The 21,937-nt window shown below is 38.9% G+C and overlaps 2 protein-coding genes across 2 annotated transcripts in view; one reads left to right on the top strand and one right to left on the bottom strand.

Moving 5' to 3' along the window:
• CFAP91 (cilia and flagella associated protein 91) overlaps nt 1-21,937 on the bottom strand; it is a 109,798-nt gene that overhangs the window by 12,268 nt on the left and 75,593 nt on the right. The window lies entirely within an intron of this gene.
• GSK3B (glycogen synthase kinase 3 beta) overlaps nt 1-21,937 on the top strand; it is a gene marked incomplete at its 5' end in the record, with an annotated part of 140,203 nt that overhangs the window by 84,817 nt on the left and 33,449 nt on the right. The window contains 4 exon segments of the mRNA XM_079305775.1: nt 4,573-4,683; nt 7,542-7,672; nt 9,489-9,595; nt 19,304-19,401. Coding sequence (XP_079161901.1) covers nt 4,573-4,683; nt 7,542-7,672; nt 9,489-9,595; nt 19,304-19,401 — 447 coding nt within the window.

The following is a 21,937-nucleotide window of genomic DNA, read 5'->3' as shown; positions in this document are numbered from 1 at the left end:
GACCAAGGTGCCAGGTATTACAGAAGGCAGGATGATCGGTCAGATTCCCCCAGAAGGAACTTCCACTATGTATGCCCAGGAGAGGAATAATAACCAGGGCTAGAGGGGCCCTGCCTCTAGCCAGGGAGAGGCATGGGATAATAGAGTCTGTTGGATAGTGTGGATTTGATGGTCTGGCACATCAGAACCACAGAAACATAGAGCATTAGTTGATACTGGTTCACAGTGTATGCTAATACCATCAGGAGATGTGGAGGAAGAACCTGTTTCCATTACTGGGGTGACAGGGGATCACAGGAATTGACTTTACTGGAGGTTGAGGTGAGTCTGACTGGGAAGGAGTGACAGAAACATCCTATTGTGACCAGCCCAGAGGCTCCATTTATTCTAGGCATGGACTTTCTCCAGAACAGCTATTACAAAGACCCAAAGGGCCTCAGGTGGGCTTTTGGAATAGCTGCTGTAGAGGCAGAGGGCCTTAAGAAATTGGACACTTTGCCTGGGCTATCAGAAAACCCATCTGCAGTGGGACTCCTGAAGGTGAAATAGCAAAAAGTGCCAGTTGCCACCTCGACAGTGCACTGCTGGCAGTACCAGATGAATTGAGATGCTGTGATCCCCATCCACAAGATGATCCATGAGCTGGAGGGCCAAGGGGTGGTCAGCAAAACCCATTCACTCTTCAACAGTCCCATCTGGCCTGTGCACAAGTCTGATGGAGAATGGAGATTGACTGTGGACTATTATGCCTTGAATGAAGTGACTCCACCACTGAGCGCTGCTGTGCCGGACGTGGTGGAACTCCAGTACGAGCTGGAGTCCAAGGCAGCAAGGTGGTATGCCACCATTGACATTGCCAATGTGAGTGCAGGCCTCAGTTTGCTTTCACCTGGAGGGGCGTGCAGTACACCTGGAACCAACTGCCCCAGAGGTGGAAACACAGCCCCACCATCTGCCATGGACTGATCCAGGCTGCACTGGAAAAGGGTGAAGCTCCAGAACATCTGCAATACATCGATGACATCATTGTGTGGGGGAACACAGCAATGGAGGTATTTGAGAAAGGAGAGAAGATCATCCAGATTCTGCCAGGAGCCGGTTTTGCCATCAAGAAAAGCAAAGCAAAGGACTTGCCTGAGAGATCCAGTTCCTGGGGTGAAGTGGCAGGATGGACGGTGCTAGGTCCCCACTGACGTCATCAATAAGATCACTGCAATGTCTCCACCAACAAGCAAGAAGGAAACACAAGCTTTCCTAGGTACCATAGGCTTTTGGAGAATGCACGTACCTGAGTACAGCCAGATTATGAGCCCTCTCTACCTGGTCATCCGCAAGAAGTATGATTTCCACTGGGGCCCTGAACAGAAGCAAGCCTTTGGCCAGATCAAACAGGAGATCGCTCATGCAGTAGCCCTTGGCCCAGTCAGGACAGGATCAGAGGTAAAGAATGTGCTCTACTTTGCAGCTGGGAAGCATGGTCTGTCCTGGAGCCTTTGGCAGAAGGTGTCTGGTGAGACTCGAGGCTGACCTCTAGGATTCCGGAACAGAAGTTACAGAAGGTCCAAGGCCAATTACATTCCCACAGAGAAGGAAATCCTGGCTGTCTGTGAAGGAGTTCAGGCTGCTTCAGAAGTGATTGGCATGGAAGCACAGGTTCTCCTGGCACCCCGACTGCCAGTGCTGGGGTGGATGTTCAAAGGAAAGGTTCCCTCTACCCACCATGCCACCTGCGCCACATGGAGCAAGTGGATTGCCCTCATCACGCAGCATGTCCTTATTGGTAACCCAAATTGCCCACGGATTTTGGAGATAATTACAAACTGGCCAGAAGGTAAACATTTTGGTTTTGCTGACGAAAAGGAGCAGGAATAAGTGACCTGGGCTGATGAAGCCCCACTGTACAACCAGCTGCCAGCAGATGAAGCATGCTATGCTCTTTTTCTCTGACCATTCCTGCTGCACCATGGGGATGAACTGGAAGTGGAAAGCAGCCGTATGGAGCACAAAGCTCATGCTGTTTGTTTAGGTACTGTAGGTGGCATCAAAACTTAGAAGTGAAGCTCCCACCTCTAAAGATGCAAATGTCTCGAGGTTTTTTGTGCTTATGTCATGCTATTGAATTGTTCCCATTTTTAATAGAATGTAAAATTAGAAATAAAAATGGAGGATTTTAAAAGCAAAGCAAAGATTATTTGGACTAGAGAGTAGTTCTGTAATTCTCAAAACTCATTACTATGAAGTAGTGTAGACAGGATTTACTAATAATATGTTTTACTGGTTTACAAGTGTCCTTTTGCTTGTATTATGAGAGGATTACAAAATCACTATAATTTAATTTTTACTATTTTTTTTCTGCAAATCTCTTATGTAAATCTTTTCAATACATGAAACATGAATCCTTGGATCACAATCACCAACCTCAGTATCAATACTCAGTGAAGTGATTTGTCACCAGTAAGACTTTCCCATCATCTGAGAGGCAGACATTTTAGCATATTCATCAGGTTGTATCTGCACTGAAGCAAACAGCATTCATATTCATTAAACTGTTTTCTCTAGTGGTTTACAGGTTGCCTTACCAGACATAAGCTAACTTTGAATTTTTTAGGACATTTTTTTTGGTATTGTATAACTAAATCTTGAAAGCTCTGACCTAAGAAGAGGTGGTGGATGAATTTTATTGGTTTGAAGTAGGAGTCAGGAAAATAAGACATTTTCTTGTTGCAGGGGAAGTGCTAAAATACAAATTTGTTTGTTTTTTTATTTCCTTTCATACATTTGCATGTCTGTGGAGATCCAGAGCCATCTGGTATTTCCTCTGCTGGTAGTTCGCCCTTCTCATCCATTTCAGAAATTTTCTTCTCCCCACCTTGGTCCCGAGAAAGCCTTCACGTTGTTCCTAGTTCTTGGGATGATGCTGGGAGAAGCACTAGCATAGGCAGGGTTTCAGAGGCTGCTCCTTGTGTATGTTTAAGAAGTATGATAAGACCAGATAGATGCAAGTTGTTGGCGATTGTCATTTGCTTGGTGCTGTGCTATTGCCACTGTCACTTAAGCAGTGATATTTAGAAAAGAGTGCTTTTTTTTTTTTTTTTTTTTTTTTCCCTAGGGAGGAATGACGTAAGCAGGGCCATGCAAGGTGACTATTAAAATGTCCTGAAAATACAAGCCTTTATTGTCAAATAAGGGTGATCAGAGATCTTGAATTCTGAGCCTTTAATAATGCATAAAGCCAGCAGTTCTTTGCATATGTATTCAATGTGTGTATTTCTGTGTGTTGCAGTGTACCAGACTGATGCTCTTTGCTGTGACAGGACAGCAGAGCACTGTGAGAGAAACACACCTCGCTCTGTGCTTGAAGTGATGGGTCAAATCACAGAAGAGTAGTAGTATTAAATTACTGTAGCTGAATGAGGTTTGCGTTTAGGTGTTAAAATACAGATAGACAGTAGATCCTCTGACAAGGGCCTCCAGTTGAAGACTTGGCAGCTCTGTGTTGTTTCCATCCATGTAAATTCTATATGTATTGTCTTTCTCTCTTAAGTTCTAGGTGATAAAATAGCAGGTACAGGAGAGGTTACTTCTAGTTAATTTACCTAGCTTTCAAAATAATTTTTCATGCTGATATAGTTAATATATCCACCCCCCAACATTAGATGTATTCACAGTCCTGGTAGGATAATGCACTGAAAACTGCATTAAAATATCAGAAGTGTCTTTAAGACCTGTTCTACTGCTGAAAATTCTCAGTTTTGCAGTTAAGCACTATAGGATTATAGTACTTTGTCATTTAAGTCATTTTTGTTCCTTCTTTCCTTTGCTAATGTAAAAGGTACTTTATAATGTAACAGTGTTACCTTACTATAATGCTACTTCTGTTTTTTCTCATGTGTTATGTTCACCTGAATCTCTAACTTAGTCCTAGATATTGAAAATTTTACTTGAGATTTTGTTTTTGGTTTGTTCTCTTTTGTCATGAATAAATTCATGTTTGAGATTACTGGTCATCAAAATACCTGTAAACAGAATGGTTACATATGTTAACATGGGCTTAGTGTATACAAATGGTTAATATATATTAATATCTTAATAGCTGGGAATTCAGTAAGATCAAAGTAATATTTCAAAAAGATGAAGATTGTTTGAACTTTTTTTTAATGTGTTGTTGTTGGGGGCTGTTTTGAACTTTGAAATTTGCACTTCTTGGGTTTTGGCAGGTAAGGGTCTAATGAGTTAATAGGCTATTTTAACTAATTATGTAGATGTTACCTTGAAATACTTTCCTAATGAAAATATTGACTGGGTAGAAAAACTATATCCTTGTCTCCATTTATAATCTGAAAATATCTTACATTGGAGACCATAACAATTAACATGACCTTAAACATAAGTTTGATAAAAGTATTAGTGCACAAGTGCAAAGCCTAAATAATTCCATGGCAGTTCACACACTAAAGATGGGACTCAAAATGTCCACAGCTTTCTCTTCTTTTAGGTTTTTCTCAACACTTCTATTGTACTTCATGCCTCAAATCTAGTGTTGATTTGTTTTTCTTCTCTATTCTCTTTCAGAAAGATGAGGTATACCTCAACTTGGTGCTGGACTATGTTCCTGAAACAGTATACAGAGTGGCCAGACATTATAGTCGGGCCAAACAGACACTCCCTATGATTTATGTCAAGGTAGGTAACTGACAGATGTGGTTAGGTGAAGAAAGATATTATAGAAATACACTGTAAATACTCTTTTCTGAGTATTTTTAGAAGCAAAAAGATGTTGAGGCTAGGAAAAAAGCTTAGAATTACTTGTTATGGTGAAGGAAGAAGAGAAGGCTGAGACTTTAACAAACACTCCCAATTTTTGACCTTACAGAAATATTGGAATGGGCTGGGGAGTCTGAGTGTGGGGCGAGTGTTTTGTTTTTGAAGCATCTTAGGCATAGACTGACACCAGCCAGATTAGCAGCTTTCAGTTTCCTGAGATGAAGATATAAGAGAGCTAAGGTCAGGAACTGAAAGAGGATGTCAAGAGCACGTTCCCTAATCTGTTATCTTCCCCTTTTCCTGGCATATAAATTGGAGTTCATGTGCTTTTGTTGTGGTCATGAAAGGCACAATTTTGTCTCCACTTGAAGCTCATTGGCTTATGTCTTCAAAAGCTACATGGAATAAAGTGTTTGTGTGAACATTGTAGTTTCAAAACCTTACTCAAGTTGTCTAGATCTTGTAAACAAGGGGTTAAAATAAATAAAATTTGTTATTTTGGGGCCTCATAGTTCTGTTTCATATATTGTGGAGGCCACAATCCACACACTAGTGAATGATGATGTTTTCACATGGCATTAACTTGTTAACATGACATACAGTAATATTTAATGGAAATTACCAAGAAATTTTCCTGACGCATATTGATTTCTCCAGACTCTTTAAAAGTGTAATGCTTAGTGTAAGGATTGGCTTAAGAAAAATCTTAAATTTGGTTGAAATAAGATGAAAGTTTCAAAAGTGAAAGCTAAAAAATAGTAATTATTTCAATTATTAAATTTTTGCCATAACTATATGGATGAATTGTAAATGGCATGTCTCTGGAATAGGCATCACTTTTGCCTGATTTTTAAGAAAGCACAGAATTTTATCATCCAGCAGATTTCAGGGTCTCTATGTTCTGTTGGTGGAACAGAATGTCTTCAGGTTATGTTCTCTCCAAAATCTGTAGGTATGACTTTAGATAAATTATTTATATATCTTTTGTCAGTATTCTTGCCCTAATTGTTCTCTGTTATGGGAACTTGAGAAAATTGTTCTTTCTTACACTTTCACACAAAAATCTGCTTCGACTCTTTCATCTTGCAGAATGCTTAAGACTTTCTGTTCCAGGTAGCCTGGAAAGCTATTCTTATTTTTCTGGAAAGGCTTTTGTATAATCCTGTATTTTAAAAGATCATGTTACCTTAATGTCATTAAGGATTTTGTAGTTTTCCAGGCGTCTTGGCTGCACAAAGGTCAGATCATACCTATTTGTTCACTTCTGATGGATAACTAGACAGGTAGAGAGCTGCTTTGGGGTAACAAAGAAACTTGGCAGCTGCACAGAAGCTGTTCTAATAGTCTTCTGGTTAATTTTTAATTGTAATTTCTGACTTGCTTTAAGGAGTTCTTGGAAATTTTGGGTTTGCCATGTGGAGATGAAAGGCATACTTTCTAAATCCCACATGTGTTGACTTGAACCCTCAAGTTAGAGCAGTCTTTTGCATTATTTTGCAGTACACTTGCACAATACATAAGAACCTAGAACAGGCAATTCGGAAAAAAATGTTTCTTTTATTCTTGCAGAGTTGTGGTTTTCAGAAACAAGTATGAAAACCAGAGGCCTAGAGCCAAAATTCAAGCAATTCTCCCTCTCCTACTTCCCTGCCAAACAAATAACAGAAATCAAGGGGAGAGAAAGTGTGAAGACAAAGATAGTGGTGAAAGAGAGGCAAACATGACCTGATATTAATATCAAGTAATTGCACTTGGTTGTATAGACTGTTAAAGGTGAACTGTGGAAAATGTGCATGTAAAAAAAAATGTGGAGGTGCATCTCTGATATAGTGTCCTGCCTGTAGTTTGATTTAAGTAGAAACTTGTGGGGGGACAACAAAAACAAAAAATAATCCGGCAGTCTTTTGTCAACTTTAAAATGGCTTTCCATGCCTTTATGACTGTATATGCTATACATGCTTAATTGTATCTAGCAACTTCTTATTATCCATAATCAAAAGTATGTAGCTCCACAAGCTGGACATCCCCCTTGCCCTCTAATGTTGTCCTGTGAAATTCTTGGCTTTATAGTATCTCCCATTCCTGTGTTCTGCCTTGCTAAGGGGTGAGCCAGCCCTGTAAAGTGGGCAGAGAAGATTCTCCCTCAGCATACTTGTTTGTTGTGCCTTGCATAAAAATAATCTGAACATTTGGTTTTATTCACCTTCTGGTTTTATTCAGATATTTGAAATTAAGATTACTCTGTCCCCTCAGCAAGAGACACTGGGAGATTCACTTCAGTGACAGGCTGAGACACTAACTACCCTTGTCTTTGAGCAACATTTAATACAGCTTTGTCAACTAAAGGGTTTTCTTTTGGGTTTTGTGGAGCATATTTTTTAGTTGCTCATTTGTTTGTTTTGGGTTTTTTTAATAACCTGGAATACTTCTTCACTGCTGTGAACACGCTGATTTCTAGAGCAAACTGAAACTTTTATTTTGTGTGTGCTTTCTATGATTGCCATTATTCACATACGTTGGAAAACTGGCACAATTATTTCTTAGGAATTATGCTTATTATGCTGTCTCAAAGGACACATAAAAAGGTTTGAACCACATCTGTGTGTGTATGTAGCAAAGGGCATGCGGGGGAGGTATACAAAGACCTTGCTCACCTTCATAGGCCTAATAGGCATTCAGTATGGTCTTTTTCTCTGTGATTTTGTTTTTCTTCTAATAAGAGTTTGTGCTAAACTAATTGTGTTTACCTTGATTTGACTGGTATTTCTGTGTTCCAGTTGTACATGTATCAGCTGTTCCGGAGTTTAGCCTATATCCATTCCTTTGGAATCTGCCACCGGGATATAAAACCACAAAACCTCTTACTGGACCCTGATACAGCTGTTCTAAAACTCTGCGACTTTGGAAGGTAAGTACATTTGTCCCTGAAAACTGGTGAAAAGATCTTCCTTCAAAGTGAACCTTAATGCAACTTTGTCAAGAAATTATCGGTGTCCCTTATAAGGTCTTTAATTGTAACTTAAAAGAGGAATTATTGATATTTTATTTTTCCACCAAAGTGAGTTCAAAGGATTGGGAGGGAAGAGCTGGAAAAGGATATTCAGAAGGAGGAAATTCAACTTCATGCCTCTTATTTTTGCAGGTATTAGAAAAATAAAATCAATACACCATGACATAGGGAAAATACTGCACCATGGAAAAACAGAACCAGTTACTGCAGTGAAATGTGTTTAGGCAAGAGAGGACAGGCGTAGTGGCATTGTAATTTGAAAAGGCTGATGTTACACTAGTCATTCTACTTGCATGTACAACAATTCAAAAACCATAGAGGCTCAAAATCAGAAGCAGCACTTACAATTGAAGCTCTTGGATAGTGGATTTCTATGTTCCAGTTTCCACAGGCACATTTATTTCCAATGTCCACTCAATCACCTTTAGAGTCCAGCCCCCATCTTAGAACTGATACAGAAATTCTGGCAATCTGCAGTGAGACAGGACATAGATTTCTCTCTGGGAAAGTTCAGTCTTTAGATTGTGCTGTATCTTTGTGGACTAAAATAGTTGGGGTATATGTGTGAGAGGTCACAGAAGCTGCTGTTGCTAAATTTGCTTGCCTGTGGTGAGTGAAAATGTTAGATGGGAGTATTCAAACTGTGCATTGTCATGGCTCTGCCTCGGGATCTCCTTCTCAGCTCTACCTCACCAGTGTTGAAACAAAGTAGGAATCATGCTGAAGCTCAAAACTGACAATGCATAAAAAGGGAATAGTTACTATTTTTTATCAGTGGAAATTTGTTTACTGTAGTTTCTAAATAGAAAACTGAAAACCAAGACTTTTTGAAATGGATGGTGGAAGTTCTTCACTGAAGGCTGAGAGCAGTGTCTAGAGAGCTGAACACTGGATTTGACTACCTTGCCACTCTGCAGTGTTTGGTGCTATTTAGGTGAATGTCATATTTCCAAAAGGAAAGTTTTGTCTTCCGACTTCTTTTTGTCTAGTGCTTGTTCATTAAGAAAGAAGTGCAATATGCCCATAGACTCATGTTCCCAAAGTAATGTGGTCTTGTGGTCCATTTTTTTCTTGCATTCTTTCAAAGCGAAGTACTGAGGCAATACTGTAGGTTAGATCCTTTGTGGCTGATAGATTACCGTACAAGAGAAACCTTCATGTTAATCATGGACCATTAACATGTTAATACAATGGCAAAGGCTTTTTTTTTTTTTTGTCTGTCGCCTCATACCACTCTCCCTTAAGTAGCTGAGGGGCAGAATATTGACATGGAAATTAAAAACCAACCAAATAGAAAAGCAAACCAACAAATGAAAAACCCAAACAAACAAAAATACCCCACTCAGTCCTTGTGAGTATCCGGAGCTTTTGAACCTTAAACAGTGACTACATTTGACTGAACTGTTTTCTGTCCTCTTTTCCACTGTAAACAAGCCTTTGTATCTGGCAAAAGACAACTGGCAGCCAAAAATTTGACCCCATTTTCCACTTAGATTGTAGTCAGAATTTCCTTTGCTGTCCCAGTATAAGACAGATGCTTGTTGGATTGGACTAATTTCACAGTGGATCAAGGAGTCAGTTTGCATCAGCTTAGAACATTGTACATGAACATTTGGGAATTAGGAGTGGGTGAAGAGTGCCATAACTTAATGCTGGTCTGCACAGCAGTATTGTAAAATAGTTCATTACTGAAATACTCTTGTTTCCTTTCCAGTGCAAAACAGCTGGTTCGTGGAGAACCCAATGTGTCGTACATCTGCTCTCGGTACTACAGGGCACCAGAGTTGATCTTTGGAGCCACTGATTATACCTCCAGTATAGGTATGTGTGTATTTGGTTGAAATCTATTCCAACTGCCTCGTTTTTAACCTGTACTGAACTGCAAAGGTTTCCAGAGATCTCAGATATAATCCTCAGGGGCTGAATTTGGTTGCAAATTACTAGGTACCACTTTTTAAAGAAATGAAAATATTTTATAGATGGCTGCTGTGCTTCCTACACCTTTTGAGATTTCAGCATCAATTACACTAGGAAAGGGACTTTTTCAATGTAGAGGATGAAAATCTGATTACAGTTGAAAAAAAATCCACATAATGTTGCCGTTTAGCTTAAAAGTAGGTATGAGATCTCAAGCCAGAAAAGTATTTTAATAATTTGAAATAACTGTAAAGAATGTCTGTAGAAAATTAGCCACAGCTTTTGATATGCTGTGGTTTAGATATAAATCTGTAATTTATGTACTTGGTTTTTAGTAAAGAGTTTATAGGGAGAGGTAAGTGTGGCCTAATGATTGATTTTAAATTCTCTTTACAACTTTAAAATATTGCTTACAGCAGTCCTTCTAATTCAGCTATTTCTGCTAGCTTTTGCTGTCTCCTTTAGTCACTAATTTTGAACACAGAGAACTCTTTCTATATACCTGACACATAGCTCTGTTATGGAAGTACTAGGGAAGCTGGAGGTTTGATGGAGATCGGGAAACAGTCAAGTTTTCTTACAGTAGAGACCTAAAAATGAACAGCAAAATTAAAAATCTTGGGAATTGACAACTGTGTTGGATGGTTGTTGGTAACTACTTCAGTTTTTCAGTCAAGATACTATATGGGCTCCTTCTGAGTTCTAGTGCAAAAGAGAGTCGATTTGGCTCTGAGCACAGTACTGGGGTACCTTTTACCTTGCTTGTGGACTTGAGTCACTTAGGCAAGGTTTAATGTTTTCAAAAGGGAGATCATGGTCAACTCTTGGCAAACTGTGTTTGTAACTGGTATATTTAAACTTATTATGTTTGAACTAGTGTGAAACACAGTGGCTGGCTGGCTTGTTTTAACTCTGCAGTTCTTTAAAAAAAAAAAGAAAAAAATTCACCGCAACTCATTCCTGAAGGCTTTCGTGCTCTCACTAAATTTTTTTCCCATTAGTATGTATTATATTGTAGCACTTCTTGCATATCTTCCTGGTTGGAAAAAGAGGCCCCAGAGTAGTTTGGGGAAAGTAATGACACAATAATGATAAAAGAGCAGAACTTGCTGCTGCCGAAAGTGGCAACCCCACCCCTGGATACCCTGGCTCTCACAGTCTGCTGTTTAATTTGCTGATTCAGCATCAACTGACAAGAGATTTTGGCACATTAACTTCTTGCTGTGTAAGTGGGTGCAGTCAGCATTATTGTGCAGTCCAGTGAGCGGTTGAGCCCAGGTAAAAGCAAAGTGGTGTGAACTCATGAGTGAGAAGAAGGTGGCTGATCTCATTTGATATCTTTTTGCCAGCTGAGAGCTAATAGATTGGCTCAGCTGCTTTATCAGCTGAGACCTCTTGTTTCAGAGGATAACTGCATAAAACAAGTATTTTATGTGTCAGCAGGAGAGACTGCTTTACAGATAGGCCTGTGAAGTGTCTCTTGCTCCAACTGTAGACCTTTTCTCAAGTTGCACTTTGAATTTTTGTAGTTTTAACTGCTAGTCTCTAAAGTGGTGTTATAGATGAGAAAAGAAAGTCCCAATATTCAGCAAAATTTAGATTGCTTTACTTTATATAGACAGAGCAGTGCAGCGCTGGGGATACATGGGGCGTCACTGCCCACTCATGCTCTGTCGAACCTTTGTTTTCAGCTTCTTTTATAGTCTGGTTTTCTGTCGTAATTGTTATTTTTTTGCTGTCATAATTTTGCCCGGTAAGCAGTGGTGGTCCGTGGAATTGCTGGACGATGTGAGTCTCTAGGCAATTTGTCAAGTAGCATAGATAACCATCTGGTCTTGGTAGATAAGGAATGGCAGAAGTCAGGAAGTCTGGTCTTAGTGGATAGGCTGCAGTTGATTACACAAAGGCAGGAAATCTGATTTTGCAGAATCTATTGGACTGTGTGAAAGCCTTGTTTTGCAAGCTGTTAGTAGATACAAATTATTTAGAAAACACAATATTCATAACAGGGGGATTTAAAACAATGATTTAATCATATATTTTCCTTTCTCTAGTGTCATGCTTCATTTCAGACCTAAGTATTCGGGTTTATACAAACTCCAGTACTTCTATGATTAACATGAATCTTTTATCAATTATCACAATGGTTCTAATAAAAATTCCATTCTGAAGTGTAGTTTTTCACTTACCTCCAAAAATATCTTGAATTTGAGTCATTGTTCTGACTTTCTTGTGCCAAAAAATCCCACCTCTCCCTCCAAGTCCTTTCTTTGAAATTTGCACTGAATTGCTTGAAAATTAAGTTAATATTCCTTTGCTCTTTCCTCTCCTATCCACCTTCCACTTCTTTCTCAGCAGTCTTTGTATCTAGAAGATGAGCAGGAATGAAATGCTTTTATAAGCTTTACAGTTTCCCAGTGTTCTGCATTATGCTAGAAATTCTAAGGGTTAATTTTGTGGTGCTGATGTTTGTACATATTCCTTAGTTCTTGCTGAGTAGGCAGCTACAGTGCATAGTGAGAACTCTTCCTTATTTTGTGTGCGATTGTTCATCCAAACTGATTCAGCTTGATCAAAAACTAATTAACAAGCATAGAGAGATTTATTAAAATAAGGGGAAGAGCCATGTAATTATTAGTGCTTTATCTGTAGCTCAGAGTATAGGGAACTGTGAAATGCTTCAATATTGTAATTCTGCCTTTTAAACTGAAATGTTGGTATGCTTGGTTTTTTTAGTTCTTGTTTTCCTTGTGAGTTGTTAGCATACCAAACTTTTCCCACTGTAGTCCTTATCACTGTACAAATCACTTGTGTGTGCATGTAACATACAAAACGTTTGCATTTCTTTACATGTAAGGCAGGAATCTTTATTCCCCCAGTTAAGTACCTTCTTGTAAAACTGCAGTAAAAGTAAAATTAGTAAAGAATACAAAGCCAAAAAGTGTTCTTAAGTAGAATTTTTCCTATAATATCTGCAAGGCTTCTAGCTTTTTATTTTTTAAGGTTTTTGGTGTTTATTAATGTTATTGCAGGGCTTATGATTATAATGCACTGCAGTAGGATAATTCCTGGAAGTATTTCTGAGCAAGAAGTGGTTTTTAAGACTAGGCAGTGACACTGGTAGCCCAAGACTTAGCAGCACAAACAGCGGCATTATGATGATGTCACTTGTTAGTCATCTTGTTTAGCTTTGGAACCAGGAGTTGCATTAGACTATGTGTCTCTTCAGTGTAGCAGTTGGTTCCAGGATGTGTCTTGTCATCCTGGATGTCACAACAAACTGTAAACTGGCATTTAACTTGTAGGATCTTGATGTTTTCAGTGAAGTGACTTCAATTCTAACCCAAAAGGTTCCTTTAAAAAATAACTGAGCTGGGGTGTAATGTTTGTTACACTTCTGTGAAGTACCACGTTAGTGCTGCATTTAAATGAATACCATAGTAATAGTAGCATCGAATCACATTTACTGCAGTTAGTGCCTCCAGCAGACCTGGGACTCTTATTTTTAAAATAATGACCTATTTGAATTTTTAAATAGTCGCTGTTGCCAAATAGCTACAAATCATACCCATAATAGCTCTGTTATGTGCCAGCCTTAGAACTTCACAGGAATTTTCAGTAGTCAGGCACAAATACTCATGTCAATTGTGTGCCTGCATAGCTTATACAGTTTGGGCCTTCGTTCATCTTTGGCTATGAATTCTGCAAATGGATGTGTGTGTTTGTGTATATCCCTAAAGCTTGCTAGGAATGGTCATCGTTTATTTCCTGCACTGATTTGCAGGATTTGCTATTGTTTTTGGTTGGTTGGGGTTTCTTGAGGGGGAGAGAGGGAAATGGGGACTGGTTTGTTGGGTTTTTTTCTCAAACCATGCCCTTCAGCTATGCCTTGACAGTATTTCAGCTGAAGCTTCTTCCTTGCCAGTCTGTGTGCATTATAGCATCCCAGAGTATGTTGATAGCATGATGCTGGCTGTGCTGGTCACATGGGTGATGCTGCTACTGAAAAACCCTGGGATGACTGCCCATGTTCCCCTGCATTGTTCTGGGACAGGCACTGGGGTGGGGATGTGTGCTGGTGTTTCTATTGCCACATGTTCTTTTGTATGGAAAGAAGCTTGCATCTGAGCTTTACCTCAATCTCGTGTTTTTCCCTAGGTGAGGTGGCAGGGCAGGGAAGGGCTCACCAGATTCTAGTGGTGCTTCTGCACAGTGAGGGGCTGCTGGTCTCTGTGTGTTTGCTCCACTGCTGCACTGGCAGGAGTTGGGAGTGTTCCAGAAACTTTTTATAGCCACTGTCAGGGAAAAATTTCATCTGCATGACCATTACTGGTTTCTCTCGGGGTGTCCAAAAATAAGTATCATTAAGTTATTAATTCACTTTCCTAGCAAGTGCAAGTGTTTCACCTCTGCAGTCTGGAGCAGCTCTTCCGCAGGTATGTGTAGTAGGTCTGTCTCAGAGTTTCTTGGGTAAGAACCACCACAGGATGTGTCCCAGAACTGTTGCCAAACAGAAGGATTTGCTTCTTTCTCAGATGGGAACTTTCAGTGCTGAAAATGAGCAGGTGTGTTAATTTGCTGTACGGCTCTACCACCTGTCATTGTAGTATCATCTCTTAATTGCAAAAGAGTAGAGATAGCTGTGTTTAGCTTTTGTTCCAAATACTGGAGCAAACACATCTTTTCAAGCATTTTGGTGTTTCAGCTTTGCTCTTTCTCCTTAATCCATTGATCTGTGGTGGTTTGGTATGTGAACCACCAACATAGTACGCTTGCCTGTAATCCTTGAATTTTGCTCTTGTTCTGGAATCCCAAGTACTGTTTCAAACAAGCAGCAGTGAAAAGTACTTTGAGGTCTGACTTGTGGCAACTAGAAGCTGTAGATTTTATGGCTTCCCAGCGCTGCTTTTCTGACTCTTCATTTGTTTCCAGTTTCCAGAGCAGCCACTTTGAGTCACCTCCAAGATGGAGGAAGTCCATCAAAATGAAGGGATAGTGAGGCAGAGATAAATAGATGAGGGTAATAAAAGAAGTAGGAAGGTAAATATGCCCCATAAAGTATCAGATAAATGGAAGTTCTTAATTTGTTCTAAGTGGATGAGAGAAACCTTCTCTTTTTTCCCCTCTTACTCCTCCATGTCCTCCAAATAATGAATTAGAGGAGCTAGAGTGTAATGCAATGAATGGTGCTTGTGCTGTGAAGGAGGCGGCCAGCTTTTCAGCTTGGAAAGACAGAGTTTGAGATCAGAAAAAGTGAAATTTATGGACGAGGTATTAATTTCCAACTAAAAATGTTTATTGCATGCTTACTGAATTAAAGCTAAGGAGTGTATTTTGCAGGTTGTCCTTCCAGGTGCCTCTTCTTGATTTAAAGAGCACTTCTTTTCTTACCTTATGTAATGCTAGAATGCGTTCAAGCATTCAAAAACAAGGGCATTATGGAGATTATAGTATTAGACAATGTCCATCTTGCAGCTCTGAAGATCAATAAAGTAGTAGAACCAGTTTAAGAAAAGTTTTGTAGTACAAGAGGCTGTATGAGTTTTTAGCTGTTTAAATTAGCGGAGGTAGGTTAGTTGATAATGGTATTTGTATAAATGTTCTTTAGTCTAGAAAAGATACGGCATTAGCTACCATTATAATGTATGAAACCTATCTAAAATAAGCTTATATGAAAGTTGCTTCTGCCTGGCAGTTGTATTTATTCCCTCTTGTATTGTTTAGACTGCATTTCACTGAAGGCATGAAGAAAGTATCCTTGCCTACTTTCTTAAAAGAAATAGTTTTCACTATTTTCCCCTAAAATTTCACATTATCCAAATTAGTTTGGCGTAAGGACCATTTGTTGAAGTCTTTCAAAATCTTTTAAGATTCTCTCTCTTAGCTTATTAGCTAATTTAAAACCTGTGAATGAGAGTCCTAGTTTACTTTAATTAACTTGCACATACTGAAAAGAAATAGTTCAGAAAATGTTTCTTCTCCTGTGCAAACAGTTAGTTGCACCACATATTCATCTGTAGCAGATAGCTCTGACTGTACAAAGACATTAAAGTGTCTGAGAAAGAGCTATCAAAAACTGATCACTTCCTTTAAGTAACATGTCTTTTAAGTACAGAAATTAATACTTGTTTACTTCAGACTTGAGGAAAAATGTTACCATCCTGATGTAGATAAATTTTAAAATGCAAGATATAAAGGATGTGGGGGGAAAAAAAGAGCAGACTATCCTGGAACTAAATTTTAGTCAATGACATAAATTCCATCAAGTTTCAGCAGAGATGAAATTTCCTAGTTTATTCCTTATTGTACATTGCTTATCAAAAGTTGTATATATACCTGTGTATATTGTGGTTTGTTTCTGTCCTCCTTGGGAGCTGCTTGAGTTAGCTTCCACTCTGGATTTCATTGAGGGTGCTTCAAGAATTTGTTGTCTTCCTTTCCCAGGGAACATTGCCCAAGTCCTAATTTGGGAGTTGGTTAAAGTAACATGCCTGGAAAAAAGATGGGGATTTTGAAATGTCAGTGTTTTACTTCACTGTGCATTTAAAGTGTTAGCAGGTGAAATAAAGTAAATAGAGTTTTAACAAGACATTAAATCGCCTAGTTTGGAAGGAACTACTTGAAATTTTCAGTGTGTAACGAACTACAATATAGGTTTCTTATGGATTTGTTGCATGTTTGAGGGATTAAACCCAGCATGAATGTAGCAAGTATTCCCCAGCCATTGCCATCTATTTCCTCATGAACTACAGCCTTGCTTTTTTTCCTCTGTTCCCGTGTGATGCCCTTAGCTTTCTTATGTGCCCTCTGCTGTTTGTGCTTGGCCTTCTTGAACAAGGACTTGCACATTTTTTTACTTGTTTGCAGTTGCAGTTTGGCAGTGCTTCCCCCAAGGACTGAGCTAGCCTCACCTTGGTACCAGCACTGATGCTCCATGCTGTTCTTATAAAATTTTTGTATTGCATTTGAGGGCATTCTGCCCTACAGACTTATCTGAAATAAGTGGAGTGCAAAAGAGTTTAGGGAAACTAGGAAAAACAAAAACAGCACAAAGCAGACTTCATGGAGCAGCCTGACCTGGAGGTTGTTAAAAACAATTTAAATAAGCCTCAGTCTAACCTGAAAAAAGTAATGCTAGCATAGTTTCAAAATCTTAAAGGAAGTTAATTGGGATTGATACTCTCCTGTCAGCTTTGTGTTTGTATATATTCTGTCAAATATATTTCTTTGCCATATATAACCTTTTTAGTGCAAAATAAGGCTTTTCATTGTAAATAATGATTACAGATTTGGTGTAACTACTTGGTTTGTAAAGGACAGTGTAAAGGACTAATTTAAAACCCTTTGAAGGTATCTTTAAATATACTTTTAAGTTACAGTGCTCTGACTGCTTAATACACTTAATCCACCTCTTCAATACCCCTGAAGAAATCTTTGCTATCTGTTTAACTATTGTGCAATTCCTCTAAACCTAAATGGGAGACACAAAAATAATGCTTTACATCATGATTTTGCTGTACATGTTGGTCTAACAGCAGGAGCTATCAGAGAGAGACACTGATTAGTAGTTAGATGCAAGTAAACATTTATTACATGATTCCTTCTTAGTTCGTTGTCCAAAAGAGATCTTAGCATCTCAGTGGACATACTAGCTGTTATTAAATATGACTAAAAGATTAAAAAGCATCATCCTCTATGTTTGCTTGTTAAAATTCAAGACTCAAACTTCAAATTATTTGTGGTTACTGTTTACATTGTAAGTAGGTACTTTTTCAGATAAACTCCGATGCAATGTTTGTATCAAGAAATTAGGTAAAGGTGCATTCATTTGATTTGGAAGTGAATAATTTAAAAAGAGGAAGTAATGACAATGCTGTTTGTTTACTCTATGTTCCAACTGAACTATATTCTCGAGAAGAGGAGGGGAAGTATTTTTGCATTGCCTTCTCGCTCTTTCCTTTCGAAATAGGAAAAGGAAAACTGTGTTTTAACTTGCGGATTATTTTGTTATAAATCCTAATTTTCTGAAAGCTTGTTTGATTTTATTTTGCACCACTCTGGTGGTAGTTGAGACCAGGTGATAATAAATGGCTTGGAGAACTGTCGGAGATGTTTTCCTTACTCATACCTTTAGCCATAACTGGCAGGGATATGTATATCCTGCTTCACAGAACCATGGAGTCAGAATTGCTTAGGTTGGAACAGACCTTAAAGATCACCTCATTCCAACCCCTTGCCATGGGCAGGGGCACCTTCCGCTAGACCAGGTTGCTCAGTGCCCCATCCAGGCTGGCCTCGAACACTTCCAGGGATGGGATATAGTTTAAATACATGTGGGAATAAGGATTTCTGTCATAGCATAGATTATCTCAGGTGGAACAGGCCTCAGGAGATAAATTCTCCTAGGGGATAAGGCTAGCTTATAAAAGCAGGTGAGAGTTAAAAGAAATATGGGTGAAAGGGGACTGATTTTCCCCTTTGGAGTGATTCTTTATAGTAGAGGATTTACAGATCTGTTGCTGATTGCTTGTTTGAGATTGGATTTTAGTGTAAGGTTTCAGGTATTCATTCAACAATTGATGACTAGAAAATCTTAGTGCATCTGTTTTTGGGGAGAATCAGTTTTCTGCATCCAAGTACAATACTTCTGCTGTGCTGCACAGCTTAAAATTATTTGCTGTGCAATTACATTATATTCTCACAAATACTTGATAAACAGTATTTACTGCATTTGTTTTGTTAGATTTTTCACTTTAGTTAATTGCATTTCAAAAATAAAGTGCTATATTCTCTAGTACACTTAGATACATTCCTGAGTTGCTTCTGTAATATTCAATTGCCTAATTATTTAAGAAGATATACCTGCAATAGATTGTGAAAAACATCTTCATGTAGGAGGAATAGCTCCTAAGGACTACTTGAGGCTTTTGGTATACATGCAAAAATTATATGAAGACTTCTTCTACAGATGCGGTTGACATGCAGTCTGTGACTTGCAGTTCTGTTGCTCATCCAAGTTGGCAAATGGAATTGGGATAAAGATTAGATCTTGAAGTGTCTGATTAGAGAGGCTCTTCCCAGATTCCTTAATCATCATGTACTTCAGGATACCAGTAATACTTGCAGTACTGGCTCGTCTGTCAGTGCACGTATTCTTCCAATACATGTAAGAAAAACTGAGGCTATTCAACACTCAGAAAACAATAAAAACGTCAACCATTGTGTTGGATGATACCTATGCATAGTTCATGAAACATGTGATTTAAGCCAACACAAGGTTTGTGCAAATTCTCAATTTACAAATAGCAAATGTTCTGTGGTCTTTTCCCTGCATGTGTAAGTTCTAATGTCAATATATTGTGGCATTTAACATGTTTTTCTGGTTCTCATCTCACAGTTTGACTTCTAAGGCTTTTCTTCACAGTGCTGTTTTGTATCAGATATCTGGTAACATTAGGATAGGAATGTTTTTTATTTTTAGCTGTGTTGCATACACTATCAAACATGGCAAAGGATAAAGTAAGTAGCTTAAAATGGCTGGGTTTTTTATGAATGGCTTAATATGTATATTTTACTGATACCTTTCCCTATCCTCCACCTTTCCCTTTTTAGATGTGTGGTCAGCAGGCTGTGTATTGGCTGAACTGTTACTAGGACAACCGATCTTTCCAGGTGACAGTGGTGTGGATCAGTTGGTGGAAATAATCAAGGTATGGAATATTAAGTGTTGTTTTGACTGCATTATTGCTTGGAAATCATGCACTGTTATTAATTGGTGAACATACAGATATTGTGGCATGATTGTACAGGGTTTTGCATGTAAAAAGTGTTTGAAAACACTTCTCATGCCATTTTGAGAACCTGATGATCTTTACTTTTTCTTCTTGCTCTCATGCACAGTGATATACTGGAGCGTTTTCCCTGTTAAAGGATTGCACTTCCTGTATGCTTGGAAAAAGTACTTACATACAGAGCTAATATTTATTAATGTATGATTTTCATTCTTTAAAAGTCTGTCTCTTTTTCCCTTGTTGCACACAATTAGTACTTGGCTATGAAAACAATGTTGTTATATTCCTTATGCCAGATTCTTCACCTATGTAGTTGCCTTCTCTTCTTCCTTCCTCCTTGCTCTTTTAAAATGAAGGGTAGCAAAGGGCACTTGTTTTTGAAGACAGAGAATCAGGACGTGTAGGGCAAAGGTACGTTCCACTAGAAGAGTCTTGTTTTTCAAGGTAAAATAACTGATGTGTCAGAATATGTAACACTTACATACCAGTTATGTCCAAGCACATCTTGATTGATTTCATGTGGAAAGCTGTGAATATTCTGTGGCTCTCAAATTAGAGGCATGGAAGAATAGTTCATGGATTGGTGTCTGACTTCCAGCACCCTTGTCTACTCTACCTCTTTCAACTTCTGCAGTGAAGGAAACAAGATTTCAAGAGATAACAGTATTATTTTCCTTTGAATCTATACTATGCACATAATATGGCATTATTACAGTGGATGTATACACATACTGTTCAGTTTTATTGATTTCATCACCATGAGGGGACTGTATGAAGAGAATTTCCTCCTTGATTTTGCCACTACCTTGATGCATAAATATTTGTGTGACATGCATGTGAAGAGCCCCTGAAACCCCAAATCTGTGGGTGAAAAAGGAAAACTTCCTATTTGTCTGTGTCATTGACTAGAAGACCTGCTGGTGTCTGTCCCTGTCCTGAGAGAGTGTATGACATGAACCAACACTGGTCATTGTCCTGCCCAAAGGACACGGTGAGGCACAGGGGTGTGCTTTGATATTTCTAGATTGTCACCCCATCTGTACCAGGTTTTGACCGTGCAAATCTGACTTCTCTTACAGTGAGTCTGTCCTGCTAAACATCCTCCAGTCAGCAGCTTTCCTTTGGAGACTCCATGTCTTCACATACTTCTCCCATGACTTTCTTGATGCCTTCTTAAAGCCTTTCTGCCCAATGTATTTCAGACTCAGTTTATCCAAGTTGGGTCAGTTTGCTTAGGAACAGTAATGAAAAACTAGAATTGCTTTCAGATGTAGGGCTGATGATGGTATAAGTGACAGTATATTTAACTTCTGAGAAATGTCTGTGGTGTGCTGCTTTTTGCTACACTGCTTTTCTGATTTGTGAAGGGGTCCACATCCGATGACCAGATTGCCTCAGGATTTTGTGTGATAACTTGTGCTGTTTGCCTTTGGACGTTTCTGAAAAGTCGTGGTTGTTTCTTGATTAATGTCTAAAACTGGAAAAACTGAAGCTAATCAGAGAATCAGCAAGATTGAAAAAGATCAAGTCCAACCTATGACCCAACACTGCCATGTCAGCTAGACCATGGCACTAAATGAGACATCCAGTCTTTCCTTAAACTGCTCCAAGAACAGTGACTTGACTACCTCCCTGGGCACTTAATTCCAGTATCTAATCACCCTTTCTGTGAAGAAATGCCTTCTATTGTCCAACCTAAATTTTTCCTGGTGAAGCTTAAGACTACGTCCTCTGGTCCTTTCAGTTGTTGTCCATGAGAAGAGCCCAACCACTACCTGAATTTTTGTAAATAGAATTTTATATCATGGTGTCCTGGCTTGATCAGAAAGCTGAGTATAGAGAGGCCTTATTTGGGAAACCATAGTGCTCTGCCCTATCATTGCTTTGATTTCACAATGTGAAAGTAAAATAATCAGGAGATAGATGGTCTTTTATTATTGACATGCTTGACAAGCAGAAATTAGTGGTTTGGTTGAAAGTTTGCTAAAGAAGCTGTTAGCATCAGTTCTGCACTACTGAAGAAAATATCCATGAACCACTAATTCCATAGCACGTCTGTGCTCCAGTTGGGGCACTTGTTTACACTTCAGTTGTATTGAAGCAGAGGAGTACTTCAGTAAAATTGCTGATAGCCTTTGTACTATCTGTGGTGGTAGCATTTCTTGACATATGAAGGCAAGGCTGGAAGAGATGCTGAGTGCAAACTGAAGAAATGGGTTGTTTTTCAGTGCCCTTGTCTCCCTAATCTTCTGTTGTGAGGTTTTCAGAAAAGCCCTAGCAGAAGGTGAAGTAGAGAATATAGAGGAGAGTTATAATGAAGAATATTGTGTTCTAGATCAACAGTCATGAGAAATTGTCTAGGAATGGGATAACAAGGTGTTTCCCTTGCAATAGTGTATTCACTTACAGCTATTTCTCATGGTGGGAGTAGAGGGATAAAGTGCATTTACATCAG

This window comes from Erithacus rubecula (genome assembly GCF_903797595.1).
Source record: "Erithacus rubecula genome assembly, chromosome: 1".
Taxonomy (NCBI): domain Eukaryota; kingdom Metazoa; phylum Chordata; class Aves; order Passeriformes; family Muscicapidae; genus Erithacus; species Erithacus rubecula.
The sequence above is the reverse complement of the archived record's forward strand: the minus strand, read 5'-3'. Positions and strand labels throughout refer to the sequence as shown.